The 20,779-nt window shown below is 56.0% G+C and overlaps 2 protein-coding genes across 2 annotated transcripts; both read left to right on the forward strand.

The window, feature by feature from the left end:
* Window positions 1-4,634: 4,634 nt before the first annotated feature.
* Window positions 4,635-7,800, forward strand: LOC141949796 (protocadherin gamma-B5-like). The gene has a single exon (XM_074883811.1). It carries the CDS (start codon window positions 4,764-4,766, stop codon window positions 7,434-7,436), a length of 2,673 nt encoding a protein of 890 aa, XP_074739912.1. The 5' UTR covers window positions 4,635-4,763; the 3' UTR covers window positions 7,437-7,800.
* Window positions 7,801-11,275: 3,475 nt separating this feature from the next.
* LOC141949637 (protocadherin gamma-A2-like) lies at window positions 11,276-14,686 on the forward strand. Its single transcript, XM_074883493.1, has 3 exons — window positions 11,276-14,166; window positions 14,278-14,378; window positions 14,513-14,686. Exons 1-3 carry the CDS (start codon window positions 11,493-11,495, stop codon window positions 14,684-14,686), a joined length of 2,949 nt encoding a protein of 982 aa, XP_074739594.1. The 5' UTR covers window positions 11,276-11,492.
* The last annotated feature ends 6,093 nt before the right edge of the window (window positions 14,687-20,779 follow it).

The following is a 20,779-nucleotide window of genomic DNA, read 5'->3' on the forward strand; positions in this document are numbered from 1 at the left end:
CTTGTTTCTTCTCATGTTCTAAAACTGGGCCTCAGTTTGCCTGACAGTCCTTAAAGGAGGATCTGTTACAATGATCAGGCTGGGGAGCAGTTTCCATCCCTACCGTGAAGGTGTTCAGCTGCCAGGACAAAGGTTTTGCTATAGAATCAGAGGATCATCTCGGTTGGAAAAGACCTTGAAGATCACTCAGTCCAACCATTAACCTAACACCGACCGTTCTCAACTCCACCAGATCCCTCAGCGATGTGTCAACCCAACTCTTAAGCACCTCCAGGGATGGGGACTCCCCCCCTGCCCTGGGCAACCCATTCCAACGCTCAGCAACCCCTTCTGGAAAGAAATCCTTCCTAAGAGCCAGTCTAACCCTGCCCTGGTGCAGCTTGAGGCCATTCCCTCTTGTTCTATCGCTTGTTTCTTGGTTCAAGAGACTCATCCCCACCTTTCTGCAACTTCCTTTCATGTATTTGTAGAGGGAGATGAAGTCTCCCCTCAGCCTCCTCTTCTCCAGACTAAACCCCCCCAGTTCCCTCAGCCACTCCCCATCAGACCTGTTCTCCAGACCCTGCACCAGCTCCGTTGCCCTTCTCTGGACACGCTTGAGTCATTCAATGGCCTTTTTGGAGTGAGGGGCCCAAAACTGAAGCCAGTCATCGAGGTGCAGCCTCACCAGTGCCGAGCACAAGGGTAAGATCCCTTCCCTGTCCCTGCTGGCCATGCTATTGCTGATACAAGCCAGGATACCATTGGCCTTCTTGGCCACCTGGGCACACTGCTGGCTCCTGTTCAGCTGGCTGTCAATCAACACCCCCAGGTCCCTCTCTGACTGGCAGCTCTCCAGCCACTCCTCCCCAAGCCTGTAGCGCTGCTGGGGGTTGTTGTGGCCCAAGGGCAGCACCCAGCATTTGGCCTTATTGAAACTCCTGCAGTTGACCTCAGCCCATCGCTCCAGCCTGTCCAGGTCTCTCTGCAGAGCCTCCCTACCCTCGAGCAGATCAACACTCCCACCCAACTTGGTGTCATCTGCAAACTTACTGAGGGTGCACTCGATCCCCTCATCTAGATCATCAATAAAGATGTTAAACAGGAGTGGCCCCAAAACCGAGCCCTGGGGGACACCACTCGTGACCGGCCGCCAACTGGATTTAACTCCGTTCCCCAAAACTCTTTGGTCCCAGCCATCCAGCCAGTTTTTTACCCAGCGAAGCGTGTGCCCATCCAAGCCAGGAGCAACCAGTTTCGCCAGGAGAGTGTTTTTGGAAACGGTGTCAAAGCCTTACTAAAGTCAAGGCAGACAACGCCCACAGCCTTTCCGTCATCCAATAAGCAGGTCGCCCTGTCATAGAAGGAGATCAGGTTTGTCAAGCAGGACCTATCTTTCCTAAACACATGCTGACTGGGCCTGATCATCTGGTTGTCCTACATGTGTTGTGTGATGGTACTTAGGATTATCTGATCCATCAGCTTCCCGGGCACCGAAGTCAATCTGACAGGCCTGTAATTTCCCAGATCATCTTTCTGACCCTTCTCATATATGGGCATTACATTGGCCGATTTCCAATCTGTGGGGCCCTCCCCAGTCAGACGGGACTGCTGGTAAATGCTGGAAAGCAGCTTGGTGATCACCCCAGCCAGCTCCTTCAGCACCCGCAGGTGTATCCCATCCAGTCCCATAGACTTGTGTATGTCTGTGTGATGCAGTAAATATACTCTGTTTCCCTAAGATGTCGCTGAAGGAAATGCTCTTTCACTGGTGGTTGATGCCTGGCCAAGAGCTGGGCATGGTCCATGGTGCAACTAAAGGCTGTGAACGCAGAGCGAGGATGGTGAGGGGCAGGCTTTGAACTAAGGTGGGTCAGAGTGGCTTTGGTTGGGCAAGGCTTTGACCTCACGCCTGGTGCCAAGGCCTGTGCCATTTCTGTTATGATCAAGCTTTGCTGTCCATAACACGATGGTAATGCTCTGGTAATCAAATATTTGACCATAAGTGTGTACCTGGAGCAATGCTGCATGGGTACGAGCCCTTATAATTGCCTTCTGAACCCTCCTTTATCCATTTCTATCTTGCTGGAATGTTGTGATGTGGAATTTCTTCACAGTTGTAATTACAAGTGTTTTCAGGCCTTTGTTTCCTGGAAGGTCATGGCTGGCTTTCCCCATTTCTGGACAGTGCTTTTGCATTTGAAACTGTGAGTGTTGTTTTGCAGCAAATGTTTAGTTCAACCACCTAAGACAGAATTTTAGGTGTTAGGAAAATAAAGCAAAATCTGAACCAGAATCCCTTCTCTTTTCTCTTAGCTTGAGAAAGAGGCCCATGACGAGGTGTTTACACTTAGAGCATGTGATTTGTAGGGAGACTAACAGGCCAGAGAGTAGAAAACTACAGATGAGAGCTGATGAATATTTCATAAAATGAACCCCCTCCTATGTAGTGCAGAGTAAGACCTTAAGGTTGCCCTTCTAGCTTGAGACCCCAGGGATCTGCAGATGCTGTGGGAGATGAATTTCAATGTCCAAGTGCAGACTGCCAGTGACTTTCCTCTGGCAACTATTTGTTTTGAGGCTTGTTGCGTGGCTTGTTACATTTTCTTTTCCTTTCCTGGTCTCCTCTGGATGTTGGTTTAGTTATAAGTAGCAGGCTCTCTTCCATTGTGCGTTGGTGCCTCCTGCTCATGTCACAGCTGGTGAGGAAGGCAGGAGATGTGAGGGTACATTTGTGTTCTGGTTTTGGGAGGGAGAGCAGATGAAAACAGGATTATAGTAGGAGTTGCATCTCTGTGGGACAATGCGTGTGATAAAAAGGGGGAAGAGGTTCCCCCTAAGTCACTAGTTTGATGGCCCACTCTCTCTCGGATGACCGCTCCTCTTTGACTTTGGCCATTGCTCATTCATGTGCTTTAGAATCCTCTGTTTCTTCTGAGAATGGTGGTGAGCAGGCAAAGGTACATCCCTTCTTGTTTTTGCTAATTCTGAGAAGGCCAGAAGCAAACCTGCAACTTGTGTAGGGTCGGAGAGAAAACTCAGGGGAGATCTGTTGTTGGGGGTGGGTGTAGAGGCGCAGACAGTCATTTCCCTGCTTGTCATAGTTACTCCCTTGCGCGCACCTTGTGGTACCAAGCATACAATTGGAGTTGTTTCTGCTCAGTAAGTTGGGCCTAAGAAATGTTATTGCCCAGATCCGTTCATTTCTGTGTGTTTCTAACAACTGTTGTCATGAGCTACAGCTCAACCCCCAGGTGTCTGATCCAGTGGGGAAGGTCACATCTGCTCCAAGTCTCCGAGGGCAGGGGCACCTCCCATATAGCTCTTGGCTGGTGACACGGTGCAGAGGAAGGCTTTCCTAGACCCCCGTGTGCTGCCAGAGGACACTTGTCTGCAGCATAAGAAAGGAAACCATCTCTGCTGCAGTCCTCAAAGTGCAGAGCTGCACCCGGCCCAGCCAAGGTTTCCACGAACAGACGAGGGCTTCGTGACAGAACGTGTGCAGGGTGTCCCCAACACGGTCACCCAAAACATGATGGACACTTGTTGGAGAGAGCTGGGTTTGACAGGAGGACTGTTGGATGGGTGAGGACCTGGCTGGATGGCCACGTCCAAAGAGTTCCAGTCCATGGCTCAATGTCCAGATGGAAACCAGTAACATGTCGCTCAGGGGTCCGTCCTCGGAGCAGTACTATTGAATGGATCTAAATAACATCTTCCCCAGGGACAGAGATGGTGGCAATGAGGACACCCTCAGCAAGTGTTCTGATAAGCTGTGGATGCACCGTCATGGTAAGTATTCAAGGACAGGTTGGACAGGGCTTTGAGCAACTTGAGCTGAGGAAGGATGTCCCTCCCTGTGGTACAGGGGCAGGGGGGTGCTGGACCACATCATGTTTATGGTCTGTTCCAACCCAAGCCATCCTTGGCTCTATGAAGGACTTAACCTGGCTTTACGCTTTCCCATTGTCAACCCCTCACGTATGGAGACAGAAAAGAAGGAGGGAACTTTTGTTCCTCAGGAAGAAATTAATAAAGGCTATTCTGCTATCTGGGCATAGGGGGAGACACATTGCCTTCGGGGTGATACAGTTCTCTGTGCAATTGTTCTTCTCCCTACAAGAAAAATCAACAACAGGACAAACGTCAGAGACTGACTGGAGCACAAGGAAGAAATGCACAGAAACCCTTTGCAGGCCCAGGATGGCAGGACTGCACTGACGTTTGCTTCATCCTGTTTCTGATTATTTATTGGTTATCAATAACTGACCTCAGAGCTGTTGCCAGGGCCTGTGCCGTTTCTGTTACGATGCGAGCTTTGCTGTCCATAACGCAATGGTAACGCTCTGGTAATCAAGTATGTGACCATCAGCGCGTACGTGGAGCAAGGCTGCGTGGGAACGAGCCGTCACAAGTGGCGGGTGCCCCCTCCTTTCCCCTGTGTCCCAGAGCCCCCGGGAGCGCGGGCATCAGCCGGCTGCGGTGGCGTCGCGGCGCCTCCGGGTGCCGCTGTTGGCCGCCGCGGAGCGGCGCTGGAGCCGGAGCCGCCGCCGCCGCCGCCGGAGCCGCCGCCGCGTCCTGCCCCCGCCGGCTGCTCGCTCGCCCGGCGCCGGCCAGAGCGGCAGCGGCGCGGGCAGCAGAGGCGAGAGGCGGCGCGGCGCGGGGAGCAGCGGCGTCCGAGCCGGCGCCGAGCTCGCTGCCCTCCGGCGGCCCCTGCGCTCGGTGCGGAGAGCGGCTGGAAGGGCGGCAGGGCAGCGGCAGGAGCGCGGCGAGCGCTGCCGACGATGGCGGGCAGGCAGCGGCAGAGCCGGCGGCGAGCAGCCGGGCGAGTGCTGCTGCTGCCCGCTCTGCTGCTGGGCTTGTGCTGCCGGGCGGCGGCGGAGCGGATCCGCTACGCCATCCCCGAGGAGCTGGGCAGAGGCTCGCTGGTGGGGCCGCTGGCGCGGGACCTGGGGCTGAGCCCGGCGGAGCTGCCGGCACGCAAGCTGCGGGTGGCGACTGCCGCTGAAAGGCAGCTGAAATACTTCTCGGTGAGCGCGGAGAGCGGGGAGCTGTACGTGAGCGAGAGGCTGGACCGGGAGGAGATGTGCGGCGAGGCGGCGTCCTGCTCCGTCAGCTTCGAGGCGCTCGTGCAGAACCCGCTCAACGTTTTCCACGTCGAGGTGGCCATCCAGGACGTCAACGACAACTCCCCGCGCTTCAGCAAGGCTGCTCTGGACCTCGAAATCACAGAGCTGACACTTCCCGGGGCGCGTTTTCCGCTGGTGATGGCCCGGGACGCGGACGTGGGCAGCAACTCGCTGCTGACTTACCAGCTCACCAGCCACCCGTCCTTCACCCTGGCCGTGAAGGAGGGCCCGGGTGGGAAGAAGCAGCCTGAATTGGTGCTGGAGAGCGCGCTGGACCGGGAGAAGCAGAGCTCCTTCCAGCTGGTGCTGACGGCGGTGGACGGCGGGGACCCCGCGAGGTCCGGGACCGTCCAGGTTCGCGTCAACGTGACGGACGCCAACGACAACGCGCCCGTGTTCGGCCAAAGCGTCTACGAAGCGCGACTGCGGGAGAACGTGCCGGCGGGGTCGCTGGTGCTGCGGGTGCGGGCCACGGATGCGGACGCGGGCTCCAACGGGCGGGTCTCCTACTCCGACGCCAACGTCCCGGACGGCGTCCGCGCGCTGTTCAGCGTCGACGGCGACAGCGGCGAGGTCAGGACGGCGGGGCCCCTCGATTTCGAGGAGAAGAGCAAGTACAGCTTCGACCTGGAGGCGAGGGATGGCGGCGGGCTCTCGACTCACTGCGACGTGCAGATCGACATCACCGACGAGAATGACAACGCGCCCGAGATCACGGTGTTGTCGGTGTCGAGCCCGGTGGCCGAGGACGCGCCGGTGGGCACGGTGGTGGCCCTCCTGAACGTGATCGACCGGGACGCCGGGGAGAACGGTCAGGTGTCGTGCGAGCTGTCGGGCGAGGCGCCGCTGTCGCTGGTGGCGTCGTCGTCGGGCGGCTCGTACAAGGTGGTGACGGCGAGCGCGCTGGACCGGGAGCAGGCGGCCGAGCACCGGGTGACGGTGGTGGCCCGCGACCGGGGCATCCCGGCGCTGTCCGGGCGCGCGGCGCTGGTGCTGGAGGTGTCGGACGTGAACGACAACGCGCCGGTGTTCGAGGAGGCCGCCTACAGCGCCTACGTGGCGGAGAACAACGCGGCGGGCGCGCCGGTGCTGCGCGTGCGCGCGCGGGACGCGGACGCGGGCGCCAACGGGCGCGTGAGCTACTGGCTGGCGGGCGGCAGCGCGGGCGCGGCGCCGTACGTGTCGGTGGAGGCGCGGAGCGGCGCGGTGTACGCGCAGCGCTCCTTCGACTACGAGCAGTGCCGCGAGTTCGCGGTGGCGGTGCGGGCGCAGGACGGCGGGGCGCCGGCGCGGAGCTCGACGGCGACGGTGCGCGTCTTCGTGCTGGACCGCAACGACAACGCGCCGCGGGTGCTGTGGCCGGCGGCGGGCGCGGGCGCGGCGGGGCCGGCGCCGTTCGAGGTGGTGCCGCGGTCGGCCGAGGCCGGGTACCTGGTGGCCAAGGTGGTGGCGGTGGACGCGGACGCGGGGCGCAACGCGTGGCTGTCGTACGAGCTGGTGCAGGCGCCGGAGCCGGCGCTGTTCCGCGTGGGGCTGCACAGCGGCGAGGTGCGGACGGCGCGGGCCGTGTCGGAGCGGGACGCGGCCAAGCAGCGGCTGGTGGCCGTGGTGAAGGACCACGGGCAGCCGGCGCTGTCGGCCACGGCCACGCTGCACGTGGTGCTGGCCGAGAGCTTGCAGGAGGCGCTGCCGGAGCTGAGCGAGCGGGCGGCGGGCGCCGACTCGCCGGCGGAGCTGCAGTTCTACCTGGTGCTGGCGCTGGCGCTCCTCTCCGCCCTGTTCCTGCTGAGCGTGGCGCTGGCCGTGCTGGCGCGGCTGCGCCGGGCCGGGCCGCCCGCCGTCCTGCGCTGCCTGGGCGCGCAGCGCTTCTCCGTGGCCGGCGCCGCCTTCCCGGCCGACTTCTGCGAGGGCACCTTGCCCTACTCCTACAACCTGTGCGTGGCGCCGGGCCGCGCCGTGGCCGAGGCCGCTTGGCTGCCGCCGCCGCCGCCGCTGCCCAGCCTGGCCGCGGAGGAGCTTCTCGGCGGGGAGCCCTGCGGGAAGCGGAGCCCGAGCAGCAGCGCCGGCGCGGGAGAGCCGCCCGCGGAGCCCGACGCACCGCAGGTCTGTGAGCCCGCGCGCTCTCGCTCTTCTCCTTCAGCCGGGCGGAGCCGTCGTGCCTCTCGCCCGGGCTTTTCCGCGGCTGCTGGGCACGGGGAGCGCTCCTCCGGCTGCCCGGGAGGGAAGGAACGAGCGGGGGATCCCCCTTGCTCTGCGAGCAGCCAGGCAGCCGCGGCACTCCCTGCTCTGCCGGCGGCCGCACGCTCAGCTTCACCCGAGAATTTCTGATACCAACCCTCCTTTGAGTTCGTATCGGTGATCGCTGTAAATTGAGGATTGTGCCTGAGAGGGACGGGAAAGTGTGGTGGGCGCTTCTTGGTGGAGACTCTTCCTTCCTCGTCGCTCTTTGCCCAAACCGATGCACCTGAACCTGGTTGATAGCTGCAGGCAAACCCGTTGGTTTCCCACGAATGTTTTCTCCATGAATTCAGAACTCCCAGATTGTTCCCCCAGTGAATGTTGCCCTCATCTGCCGTGGGCCCTCCCAGCACTTGGAGGAAGGCTTCTGCAGAAATGGCAGCCTTAACGGGGCGGATAAATTTTATCCAGGCATGAGTTTTCTGAGTTCTTTGTGCGACTGGTAGTTCCCTCTTCTTTTACCGCTCCCAATCTGTCTTTCATGCACAGGTGAAGGTGTAAAATAGGATCTCAAAAGAAAAAAAAATCCGTGTTGAATTTCTGACCCTGCCCTCTTTTTCTCTCCTGTTTTTCCGGGACGTAGTTCAAGGCGTTACAGGGAAATACTAAAGCGAGGAATTCTGTCTCTCTGCCACTTAATCAGTCGTTGTTGCATTTGCCAGTTTGAGCAGGAGAGGCTATACCCAGAACGTATCTAAAACGAGAAGGAAATTCGTAAAATGAGATGAATTAGGCACTCTAATCTAGTCCATTTACACTTTTAGAAATGGTCCGCATAGTTTAGGGTGTGCAGCTCTACTTGTCTTCGCCTGCTGTCCTACAGTATTTTGCTGAAGAGGTGTCCTACCAACATGAACATTCAAGGATTAGATTAATAATTTATTAAGAAGTTGCAATCTTTGACATCACGATTTATGAGAAAATGAATGTTTCTTCTGGTCGTTCAAAGTCTCTTATTACTTGGATAAATCCAAATGTGTTTCAACTACGCCGCCAAGGCAACCCAATTGTCTGCAGAACCTGCGCTGTCTCCGAGGGTGTGTTAGTGCCGGTGAACGCGTATCCTGCCTGTGCAGAATGAAATCCTTCACCGTTCTGAACCTCCGTCCTCTTTCTCCTGGGTGTCGCGGTGGTGGGGATGGGAAGTGTTGAGCCATGTGTCCAGGGAGGGAGGAAGGAAGGAACGGGGCGACCCCCTTCCACTCCAGCAGGCAGTAGGCGCTTCGTGGTTCCTCGGCGGTCACAGGTTGAGGTTCAGCTGAGAAGTTCTGACTAGGAAACGTGTGTTGGCTGAACTGCTAGTAACGGTGAGGGCGGATCCTTTCTGTGTACGATGAGACCCGCTAATCCTACACGACGCCGCCGGTAAACAAGGTTGACGCTCGGTGTCGATGTTTCCTTCCGATGACTTTTTCCCAAAGCCATGGACTTTGTTTGACAGCTGAAGAGAGCCCCGTTGCTTAATGCTGTTTAGTGTTGGACTCCCAAAGGAAACGCGCATGAGGCTCCATGGCTGGAGAAGTTACAGCTTGTTCCTCCGACGTGTGCCCTCCCGTCTTTTGGGGACAGGCTGCTGCCAAACGGCAGCACTAGTGGGACGGATTAATTTAGTCCAGGCACTATATCTCTGAGTTCTTTGTGCATCTACTTCTCATGGTTTTCTCCATGAATTCAGAACCCACAGATTGTTCCTCCGTGATGAAGGAGGAGTGTGTCCCCCGTGTGATTGGAGAGACTTCTGTAGTAATGGTAGCCTAGGTGGGAGCGGTTATTTATTGCAGTCTTTGCTCTGTGCAGTTATTTCGCTTTTTTTCTATCCTGGGTGTTAGTTCCCTCTTTTTCAGCGTTCCTGATATGTCTTTCATGCACACGTGGAGGTGTAGAATGGGATCTCGAAAGAAAAAATAAATTGCCTTTTGTATTTTGAACCTCTTCTATTTTTCCCTTCCCTTTTCCCGAAGAGAGTTGCTTGGACCTTGTTGATCGTGTTGACAGTGACATACTAAACCGAGGAATTTGGATTCTCAGCCACTTTTCAATCGTTGTTGATTCTGCCTGTTTGAGCAGAAGAGGCTATACCCACCGTGAGAACATATCTAAACCGGGAAGGAATTTTAGGAGAAGTAAGATGAGATCAATTAGGCACTCGAATACAGACCATTTACACTTTTAGAAATGGTCCGCATAGCTTAGGGTGTGCAGCTGTACTTGTCTTCACTTGCTGTCCTAGAGTATTTTGGTGAAGAGGTGTCCTACCACAAGAAGACTCAAGGATTAGATTAATAATTTATTAACAAGTTGCAATCTTTTACACCGCGATTTATTAGAAAATGAAAGTTCCTCCTGGTCGTTCAAGGTATCGAAATACTTGGATAAATGCTAATGTGTATGAACTATACAAACCCGGAATTTATGTGGGGGTATTAAAAGTGAACACTCACGGTAGAGACCTTCACCTTTGATTTTCCAGCCATTCTTAGCTGTATCTTTGGATGTAGCAACGTTTAATGCGATTGAGTTGCTCTCCCACAGTGCAAAAATACCGTTGGGAATAAAAGACCGACACAGTCGTGTGGCTGCGATGAATGGGCCGAGGAGCCAAGGCAGCGGTGCCGCTGTTGTTCTTGCCGTGCTCGCCAAGCCATTTTCCCGGCAGCTGGCGGAGGCCGAGCAGGTGATTCGGGCCGGGGTCAGTGCAGGTGCCTCCCGCCTCCTGGGGAGCTGTAGTGCAGCCCGGGGTGGGGGCAGAGAATGAGTCGCGAGCAGTAGCGGCGCCTCCTCCTGTGCTGTGTTCCCAGGAAGCTCTTCTAGGGAGAAAGCCCTGAGGCCGTGGCAGGGCCGGAGCAAGCCCAGCTCCTCCGGAGCGGTAGGGGCCGAGGGGGCTTAGATTCTGCGTTGATGGACCCCACCTTCTTCAGCCTTGACGTGTCTCGGCTCGGGCGGCGGCGGTGGGGGAGTTCATTGGGAACGTGTTCCGGGGGAGCTGAAGGATTGAAAGCCAAGTTCCTGCCGCTTGGGTTAGGGAGCCCGATACCTCTGGTTCTCCGGGGGGGTGGGTGGGTGGGTGTGTGTGTGTGTCCGAATATCGCGTTTTGTATTTCAGAGCCTGTTTTCTTTTGCTGTCCTTGTACCCGTCATTCCAGCATGCCGGCTACAAAAATCCGTGGTGGGGACTGTGCTTTTGGACGAACGGTCGAAGACTCGTGATATTCTAGACGTCAAATTAAAAAAAAGAAAGTATTATACTTGCCATATATGGCCATGAGCACGTGTTCTTTCCCGTGCGGTCGGAGTAAGAGGCATCGTTAAAGGACAGAACGGCTCAGAGAAAAGCCCGTGCAGGAAATCCCGGGTGTCCATTGGAGGGAGGATCTTCATTGCTGCCTTGTGCTGTTGGTCGGGACGGGGGGAATTCCTGTGGCTGTAGGACGCACCTTTGATCTGCAGAAAGCGTCAGGGAAAAGTCCTCGAAGCTCGACTATTGCAAAACGTTGTGCAATTCGCGGTGGAGACTGTGCTTTCGGACCGAGGGGAACAGGCTCGTCACTGTCCCCACGTCATATTTGACTTGGCATAATATCGCCAGATACATTTTTCTCCCGTGCGGTAGAAGGAACACAGTGGCGGGCCGCGTGTTGTTCCTTTGTGGTCGGGATGTGGGCGAGGATCACGGAGGAGGTGTCGGGGAGAGCCGGCAGCGCAGGAGCTCCCCGCCGGGCGGGCAGCGATGTCTCGGCAGCGCTCGGTGCCTGCAGTGCCGGGAGGAGGCTGCGGGCGCCGCTGTTGACCGAGGAGGAGCGAGAGGAAGGCCGGAGCGCTGCAGGCAGCCCCGCCCGCTGCGGCCCGACTCGCTCGCTCGCTCGCTGGCTGGTTCGGCGGCCGGGCGGTCTGCGAACGTCCCCGCGGTGCGGAGCCGTGCTGCAGCGAGGCGGAGGGGCCGGCGGCAGCGGCCGGGGCCGGCGACAGCGAGCGGCAGCCGGAGCCGAAGCCGGAGCTGGAGTCAGAGCCGCAGTGGGAAGAACGACACGGGGCCGAAGCCGGAGCCGTGAACGGGAGCCGGAGCCGGAGCCAGAGCCAGAAGCGGATCGGCGGGCGGCGGCGGGTCGGTGGCGGCGGTGGTGCGGGGCCGGCGGGGCCGCGGCGGAGATGTGCGCGGCGGGGAGGCGCCGGGGCCGGCGGGAGCGAGCCCTGCTGTGGTGCGTGCTGGTGGCGGCGTGGGAGGCGGCGTGGGGGCAGCTGCGCTACTCGGTTCCCGAGGAGATGCCCAAGGGCTCGTTCGTAGGCGACGTGGCCAAGGACCTGGGGCTGGAGCTACCAGCGCTCCGCGACCGCGGCCTCCGCGTTGTCTCCGCAGGGAGGACGCAGTATTTCTCCCTGCACGGGAAGACGGGACATTTGGTGACGGCGGAGAGGATCGACAGAGAGCAGCTGTGCCGGCTGGCGGAGAAATGCGTGCTGCGGTGTGAGGTGATAGTGGAGGGGGAAATGCAGGTTTACGGAATCGAAGTGGAGATCACGGACATTAACGACAACGCGCCCAGCTTCAAGGAAACTGAACTGGAGGAGACAATAAGCGAGACGACATCGCCGGGGTCGCGGTTTCCCCTGGCCAGGGCTCACGACCCGGACTCGGGAGCGAATTCCCTGCAGCGCTACGAGCTGAGCGGCGACGAGCACTTCTCGCTGGCCGTGCAGGCGGGCCCCGGCGGGGACCAGCGTCCCGAGCTGGTGCTGGCGAAGGCGCTGGACCGCGAGGAGGCGGCGTTTCACGAGCTGGTGCTGAGGGCGAGCGACGGCGGCGACCCGGCGCGGACGGGCACGGCGCGCATCCGCGTGGCGGTGCTGGACGCCAACGACAACGCGCCCGTGTTCGGCCAGGCGGAGTACACGGTGCGTGTGCCGGAGGACGTGCCCGTGGGCTCCACCCTCCTCACCGTCACGGCCACCGACGCCGACGAGGGGATGAACGGGCACGTGAAATACTCGTTGAAGAAAGCGACGGACCTGGAATCGGAGATTTTCCAGCTGGACGCCGAGACGGGAGCGATCACGCTGGTGAGGAGCCTGGACTTCGAGGACGCGACTCTCTACGAACTGGAGGTGCAGGCACGGGATGGCGGGGGTCTTTCCGACACAGCGAAAGTGGCGATCACGGTGACAGACGTGAACGACAACGCGCCCGAGATTTCGGTGCGGTCGGCGCTGAGAGAGATCTCCGAGGACGCCCCGTCGGGGACGGTGGTGGCCCTGCTGCACGTGCAGGACCGCGACTCGGGGGCGAACGGCGAGGTGCGGTGCAGCATCGCGGAGCGGCTGCCGTTCCGTCTGGAGAGGTCGTTCGAGGACTACTACCGCGTGGTGACGTCGAGGGAGCTGGACCGGGAGGAGGTGGCGGAGTACAACGTGACGGTGCGGGCGGCCGACGGCGGGTCGCCGGCGCTGCGGAGCAGCGCGGTGCTGGCGCTGCGGGTGCTGGACGTGAACGACAACGCGCCGGTGTTCGCGGAGGCGCGCTACAGCGCCCGGCTGCCCGAGAACAACGCGGCGGGCGCGCTGGTGCTGACGGTGCGGGCGGCCGACGCGGACTGGGGGCAGAACGCGCGCGTGCGGTACCGGCTGTCGGAGGGGCGGGTGCGGGGCGCGCCGCTGTCGTCCTACGTGTCGGTGCAGGCGGAGACGGGCGCGCTGTACGCGCTGCGCTCCTTCGACTACGAGGAGGTGCGCGAGGTGGGGCTGTGGGTGCGGGCGGAGGACGGCGGCGCGCCGGCGCTGAGCAGCAACGTGTCGGTGCGGCTCGTGATCGTGGACGAGAACGACAACGCGCCGCAGGTGCTGTACCCGCCGCCGGCGCCGGGCGCGGGCGCGGGGGCGGGCGCGGGTGCGGGCGCGGGCTGGGCGGGCGTGGAGCTGGCGCCGCGCTCGGCGGAGCCCGGGGCGCTGGTGGCCAAGGTGGTGGCGGTGGACGCGGACGCGGGGCAGAACGCGTGGCTGTCGTACGAGCTGGCCAAGGCGACGGAGCCGGGGCTGTTCCGCGTGGGGCTGCACAGCGGCGAGGTGCGCACGGCGCGCTTCCCGCTGGCCCGCGACGCGGCGCGGCAGAGCCTGGTGGTGGTGGTGAAGGACCACGGGCGGCCGGCGCTGTCGGCCACGGCCACGCTGACGGTGGTGCTGGCCGAGAGCGTGGCCGAGCTGCTGTCGGAGCTGGGCAGCGCGGCGGCGGCGCCGGGCGAGCCGGCCGGCAGCCTGACGCGGTGGCTGGTGGTGGCCGTGGCGGCCGTGTCCTGCCTCTTCCTCGCCTTCCTGCTGCTGCTGCTGGCGCTGCGCCTGCGGCGCTGGCGCCGCTCGCAGCTGCTGGCGGCGGGCAGCGGCGCCTTGCGCGGCGTGCCGGCCTCGCACTTCGTGGGCATCGACGGCGTCCGCGCCTTCCTGCGCTCCTACTCGCACGAGGTGTCGCTCACCGCCGACTCGCGCAAGAGCCAGCTCCGCTTGTCGGGCGGCAGCTGCTGCGACACCCTCCCGGCCCGGCCGCCGCCCGACGAGCCCGCGCCGCTGCTCGGCGAGGACCCCGCCGCTGCCCCGGTGAGTTCCTGTGCCCGCACTTCGCGGCTCCGCGACGCTTCGCTCTGCTGCTGCTCGGGCCTGGCCGCGCCGCGTCCCGGCCGCTGCCGAGGGGGGTTTCGCTCCCAGGCAGGCAGCGCTTCCCGCGGCAACGCGCCGGCTGCTGCTGCCTCTGGCTGGCGGGAGGGGAGCGTGGGACCGGGGCTCAGCGCTACAGCTGCTGCCGGCAGCGGCACAAGGGCCGACTCTGCGGTCCCGCCAGGTCAGGTGCTTCCCCACAGCCCGTGCGCTGGAGCGGGGGGAGATGCTCTTCCGACGGAACCCTCGTGCCCCCACATGTAACTTGGCTGCTCAGCGTTTCTGCTCTTCTCAGCCTCGCTGCTTCTCCATGACGAGCAACGAAATGTCTTTGCTCTTTCACCTTTGTGCAGCGGGCGGAGGAATGGGCTGGGCAACAACTGGTCCCTTGACGATGTCTGTCTGCCTCTTAGGAAGCTGAAAGAGAATAGGAAAAGTTGTGACTCTTTGAGAAAGTCTCTGGGTGGCTGCGTGGGAAGGGCTACTGCAGGAAACGGGAGATGGGCTTTGCTGATTGCCCGTCTTTTAAGTCTGACTTACTTGATACGGAGCTGGATGTGCCTTGGCTTGAGCATACAGGCTATGGCCAGAGCCATAGGAGAGAGTCAAGGGGCAGTGGGAGATGTAAGGAGGGGGATAGTGCCCCTATGCAGATGTTCACTGACCGAGTGTCTCCTGGTGGGCCGCTCCTCTTCTACTTTTAGGCCGTTGATATTTCTTCCTAAAACACCAGTGAGCAGAGAAATGTGTCTTCCTTCTTTTATGGAGATGTCAAGATATCTATGTGGAGTGTGTGGTGTGATGGTGGTGCATGTTGAAGAGAACTGTTTTAGGCGACTGTCCCTGTGATGTCAAGTGTTTTGGAAATTATTTAGTCAGAGAACACCATGCAAGTTGTGAAGGGTTGGAGATGAGAGTGCTGGGAGCTGTGTGTGAGGGGCTGTTGAAGGAGAGAGGAGAGATGATTCGCTCCTTTCCCTGTCCGGTGCCCAGCTGCAGTGTCATACAATGAGAATTTCTTCTTGCCAAGAATTTGTCCTGAGCCATTTTATTCCAGCTGCATTGGGTGTCTTGGGAGGTTTCTCATGTGTGTTTGCAATTGTTGTCAAATGTTAACTAAGACCTTAATCACATAATTATGACAAACGACATAATGAGAGTTGTGGGATCAGCAAACTGTGTGTAGAGTACCTACTAAACACCTTAATATTGCACCTACTCTAAGTGCCATGATCAAGAAGAGTATGGTGCCATCCTTTCCAATTTGCACGTGTCAAACTCTTGCCTTGCTCACTGTGATGAGCTGAAGATGGGCCATTTTCTCTGATGTGCCTTTCATGTTTCCAGCAGAGAAGAGAAATGCTTTCCTAGGTGTGTTTCCTTAAAATGTTTCTGGAAGAAATGCTCTTGTTTGTTACTTACACGCGGTGAGAAGTCAATGACTATCCATCGTGAGGAGAAGTTGTCTCTGTGACGTTCTTTGGGTGAAGTGTGTCTGAAATGATAACAATCAGTAACAGCCTTGTGAGCTTGGAGGGTTTGAGGAGAGTCTCGGGGCTGCTGAGTGTGAGGAGGAAGTGGTGGAGACAAGGCATGGGTTTTGGTAATTCCCAGGTTTGTTGCTGGAAAACATAAAGTGAGTCTGAAGGTGTCTTATTTTTGGATATCACACTACTGAGTCTCCAAGTGGCCAAGCTGTTGGTTCATCCATTTCTTTTCCTGTTGTATGACATTTCCTGTGAGTGGCAGGTATTGAGCATAGACTTACACTTTACATTAAGGTCTGGGAATCATGTATCTTCCAAGTTGCCCATGTGCTGAAGAAGGATGATGGTGTCTTTGAGCTGATACTTTGATGAGTGAGTCTTTATTGGAGCTGCGTATTGCTTATGCACTGGACAACATTTGCCATTTCTTTGACTTAGTGTGATGAGCAGAGAAATCGCTTTGCATCCATCTGTGTTATGATTGTTATTCTTGGGTTAAGGAGAACTGTGTGTGCAATGTCTCCTTCAGTGGTGTCTGTGTGCAAAGGCAGCTTTCCTGTTGTGTGATGTTTGGGCAGGGTGAGAAATTTGTGTGTGTCCATTGAAAAAGTTTGCTGTGGTATGATGTGAGATGTCTAAAAGATGTAAAGATGGTGTAAAAGTTACATTGGACCTAGTTGTTAGATGAGGCCCACAGTTGTTTTTCTGTGCATTTTTCCCTTTTTCAAGTGTGCGAAGAACTTACATCAAGGAACGGTGGCTCTGGTCTTTGGTGTGAGCTCCTGTGTGAGTGTCCTGTGGGCTTTTTACCTACTAGATACCTTTCCTGTGTACCTACTAGAGCGACATCTTCTGTAATGTCCAGCTCTGATTCCTTCACTTCTCCAGGTTTCCCATTCTTGCCTTGTTGGTTGTCCAGGTCTAAAGCTGGGCCTCATTGTGCCTGGTCATGCCTCAAAAACATTATAGGATCTCTTATAACTGTTGGGCTGGGGGAGCTGTTTCCACCCCTCCTGGAAGGTGTTCAGCTGCCAAGGCAAAGACTTTGACAGAGCTCAGTTTCCCTCAGGTGTCACTGAATGAAATGCTCTGTTGCCTGTGGCCGCCATATGGCCACGAGTTGGATATTGTGCGTGGTGCAAGCAAAGGCTGTGACTGCAGAGTGAGGAGGGTGAGGGGCTGGCTTTGGACTAGGAAAACAGGTGGGTCAATGTGGTTTTGGGTGGGCCATGGTTTGGTTTCATGGCTGGTACCAAGGCCTGTGCCACTGATGTTGTGATCCTGGTTTCCCTGTCCTGAAAGGCAATTCCAGTCCTCCGGTCAGAAAGTGTTTGTGCAGTAACTGTGCCTGTAGAACAATGATGTGTGTGTAGAAAGGTTTATAATTCCTGTGTGAAAGCTCCTTGTAAGTTTGCAATGTAGTGTTTCTTCATAGTTGTACTTAGACTTTCTTTCAGGCCTTGGTTTCCCGGAAGGTCATGGTACATTTTCCACATTTCTGGAGAGTTCTTTATGCATTTGAAACCATGAGTGTAGTTTTTGCAGCAAGTAATTACTCCAACCACCTAAGACAATTTTATTTGTGAGGAAAAGGAAGCAGAAGCTGAAAGAGAATATGTTGTAATTTCTCAGAAGATGTAGCTTGAGAAGGAGGACCACAAGAAGGAGTTTGTACTTACGGCTTCATATCTGTGGGAGATGAGCAGACCACAACAGATTAGAAATATTGCCGAGAGCTGACGAGTATTTCTTAAACTGAACCCCCCTGCTGTGTAGTCCAGAGTAAGGCTTCAGGGCAGCACTTGCAGCTTGAGATCTCAGGGACTTCCAAGTGCTCTCCAGGATGAATTCCCATGCCTGCAGTGAAGACTGAGACATCTTCCCAGTGAGTTCCTCTGAATCCACTTTCTCTTTGAATGCTTACTTGCCTTGCTGTTCTGATTTGTGGGTTTGTTTTCCTTTACCTGGTCTCCTCTGTATGTGCATTTATCTGTAACAATCAGCACAGCTTTGTTCAGCCATGTGTGGTGTGTTAGTGCCTCTTGCTGATGCTCGAGCAGGTGTGCAAGGCAGGAGATGTGGGGGAATCTTTGTGTTCTGTTCTTGTCGGTGGGGAATAGAGGTAAACATGACCTTAGCAGGAGTCGCATCTCTGTGGAACAGTGCGTGTGATAAAAGAGGGGAGAAGACTCTCCCTAAGCCATTAGTTTGATGACCCATTCTTTGTTGGATGACTGCTCCTCCTTCATTTTGGGCACTCTTATAGTTTTTTTTCTTCTGACAATGGTGGTAAGGTCTCAAATATACTTGTCTTCTTCCCTTTAGGATGGTGAGGGGCTGATGTTAAACCAGGAAGATCAGTGGGTCAGTGTGGTTTTGGCTGGTAAATGGTTTGGTTTCATTCCTGGTGCCAAGGCCTGTGTCATTCATGCTGTGATCCTGGTTTCCCTGTCCAGAAAGGCAATGACAGGCCTCCAACTATCATGAAGTGTTTGCGCAATAACTGTGCATGTAGAATGATGTTCTTCCTCCTGCTGGGACAGGACCTTTTCAGTGGGGACACCTGTGGGATGTGGGGCCTGAACTCCAGTGCCAGCGCAGAAGTGTTGCCCCTGGAGACCGACGTGCCACACGTCTATAAGCCCACGCTCTCTCGCTGTTTTCCTTGAGCCTTTCTGAACCTCTGTCCTTGTTCTGCTGGGTTTCCCTGGGTGATGTGGATGGGAAGTGCTGATCCATGTCTCCATGAAGGAATGAAAGAAGGAGCAGTGTGACCCCCATCCATGCAGAGCAGCAAGTGAGATAGGGCACTCGCATTTGCATCCTACGTGTTTGCTCAGCGGAGAACTTCTGGTGATTCTGTCTGTGCTGGGCAAAATGGCAAAGCCAGTAGTGGTGAACAAAAAAAATGTTGATTTGTAGTGAGATTGGTTTTGTTCCTAAATGCTTTTTCCCAGTGGGATGTGTTTGGACCTGATTGGTAACATTGCACACACAGCTGTTGGTTCTTGCTGTTTTGATAATGGCAGTCCCAAAGGAAATGACCGTGTGGTTCCATGGATAGAGAAATTAAAGTTTGTTCTGTGTAAAGAAAGACAGGAGTCTCACTGTCTGCCTTCCCAGCTCTTGGAGGAAGGCTGCTGCAGAAACAGTAGCATTCGGTGGATGGATTGATTTTCTCCAGCATGATTTCTGTGTGTTGTTGCTGCAGCTGTTTCTCACTGTTTATTCCATCCTTGGCGGTAGTACCTGCCTTGGTACCGTTCCTCATCTTTCCTGTATCTGCAGGTGAAAGTCAAGGGAGATGTTGATGTATGGCTGAGGGTGGGAAAGCATTTCCCTGGGAGGCTGTAGTTGCTATGTCACAAATACTGGATTTCATCCATCCATACCCTGATGTTTCCATCCCTACCTTGAAGGTTTAGAGCTGTCAAGACAAAGTCTTTGATGTGCTTCTGTTTCCCTAAAACGTCACTGCATGAAATGCTCTTTCACCTGTGGCTGGTACATGGCCAGTAGTTGGATATTGTTCGTGGTGCGAGTAAAGGCCGCGAACGCAGAGCGAGGAGGGGCAGAGTCTGGCGTCGCACCAGGAACAAGGTAGGTCTGTGTGATTTTGGCTGAGCAAAAGTTTGATTTCATGCCTGGGGCCAAGGCCAAGGCCTGAGCCATGTGTGCTGTGATCCCGGTTCCCTATCCTGAAAGGCGATGATCGTCCTGTGATAATAAAGCATTTGTACAATAACTCTGCAGTTAGAAGGATGATGCATGGGGAGAAGGGCTGATAATTCCTGTGGGAAACTGCTTTTATCCGAATTATATCTCCCTGGAACATTGTGACATAGAGCTTCTTCATAGTTGCAATTAGACTTTCTTTCAGGCCTTTGTTTGCTGGAAGGTCGTGGTTTTGTTTCCCTATTTCTGGATAGTTAATTTTTTGAAAATCTGAGTGACATTTTCCAGAAGAACAAAAGAGGGGAGGAGACTCCTCCTAAGGAGGTAGTTCAATGACTCAGTCTGTGTTGGATTACTGGTGGTCTTTTAATTTGGCCATTTGTAATTTGCCTGTTCTTGAATACTTAGGATTCTTCTGAGTATGGTGGTGGGCTGAGAGAAATGTATCTCCTTTCCTGGTATGATCATGATGCATTACCCTCTCGTGATGGTTTTGCTAATTAGGATGTTCAGAAGCAAACCTGCAAGTTGTGTAGGGTTGGAGAGAAATGAGAACGATGATGTATGGGTAGAATGGCTTCTCTTTCCATTGTGAAACCTTTATCCATCCATATCTCCCTGTAACACTTTGGTGGAGAGTTTCACCAATGCAGTGATTACATTTTCCCATCCTTTGACCTTCCTTCAGCCTTCTTGGAGGTCGTGATTCACGTTTTCCGCTTGAGGATTGTTCTTTTGCATTTGAAACTGTGAGTGTAGTTTTGCAGCCAAGACTGACCTCCCTGGAGAACCACAAGAAGACAGAATGTTATGTGTGAGGAAAATGAAAGAGAAGCTAAAAGGGAGTCTCTCCTAAGTCCTTCTAGTCAGATACAGGTCTTTGATCAGTCATTTCCACTTACGGCTTCACATTCATAGGAGACGAACAGGACACAGAGTAGAAAAATTCATGAGAACTGTCAAATGTCCTGAAGTGCAGCCCCGCTACTACATAGTCCAAAGGAAGACTTTAGGGGCTCACTTGCAGTTTCAGGCCTCGGTGACTTCCAGGTGCTCTGGGAGATGAATTTTCAAGGCAGAGATGTCACCTGTACATTTACCAATATTTACCTCAGTGAGGCAATCAGAGCTTTAGGTTTTGTTTATTAATGTCGTGGTTTGAACCCAGAGGGCAACTGAGCCACACGCAGCCAATGGTTCACTCCTCTCCCCTCAGGAATGATAAGGAAAATAAAGCCTAAAGGCTCTGGAATGGAGATAAGTGCAGGGAAGGATGAGTCACCCATTATGGTCACGGGCAAAAGACAGACTCATTAAGGGAAGAAAAAGAACATCAATTTAATTCAAACACCACCACCACTTAACAGTCAACCACATCTTAAAATTAACCACAATTATCCACATCTTAAAAACAACTTCCCCAACCCTTCCCTCTTCCTGGGCTCATGTTCGCTCTCAATTTCTCCACCTCCTCCACCCCAGCAACGCAGGGGAGCAGGGGATGGGGGTTGTGGTCAGTTTGTCACCCATTGTTTGTGATGCTCCTTCCTCTTCAAGGGGCAGGACTCCTCACACACTTCCCCTGCTCCAGCGTGGGGTCCCTCTTATGGGAGAGAGTCATCCATGAACTTTCTC

This window comes from Strix uralensis, chromosome 14 (genome assembly GCF_047716275.1).
Source record: "Strix uralensis isolate ZFMK-TIS-50842 chromosome 14, bStrUra1, whole genome shotgun sequence".
In the NCBI taxonomy this organism is placed as follows: Eukaryota; Metazoa; Chordata; class Aves; order Strigiformes; family Strigidae; genus Strix; species Strix uralensis.

Excerpts from the sequence above, each read along its gene's own strand:
- LOC141949637 (XM_074883493.1), top strand. The coding sequence starts at position 11,493 with ATGTGCGCGGCGGGGAGGCGCCGGGGCCGGCGGGAGCGAGCCCTGCTG. Across the intron at positions 14,167-14,277 it reads CGACTCTGCGGTCCCGCCAG|CCTCGCTGCTTCTCCATGAC; the intron begins GTCAGGTGCTTC and ends TGCTCTTCTCAG. Across the intron at positions 14,379-14,512 it reads ACAACTGGTCCCTTGACGAT|TCTGACTTACTTGATACGGA; the intron begins GTCTGTCTGCCT and ends CCGTCTTTTAAG.
- LOC141949796 (XM_074883811.1), top strand. The coding sequence starts at position 4,764 with ATGGCGGGCAGGCAGCGGCAGAGCCGGCGGCGAGCAGCCGGGCGAGTG.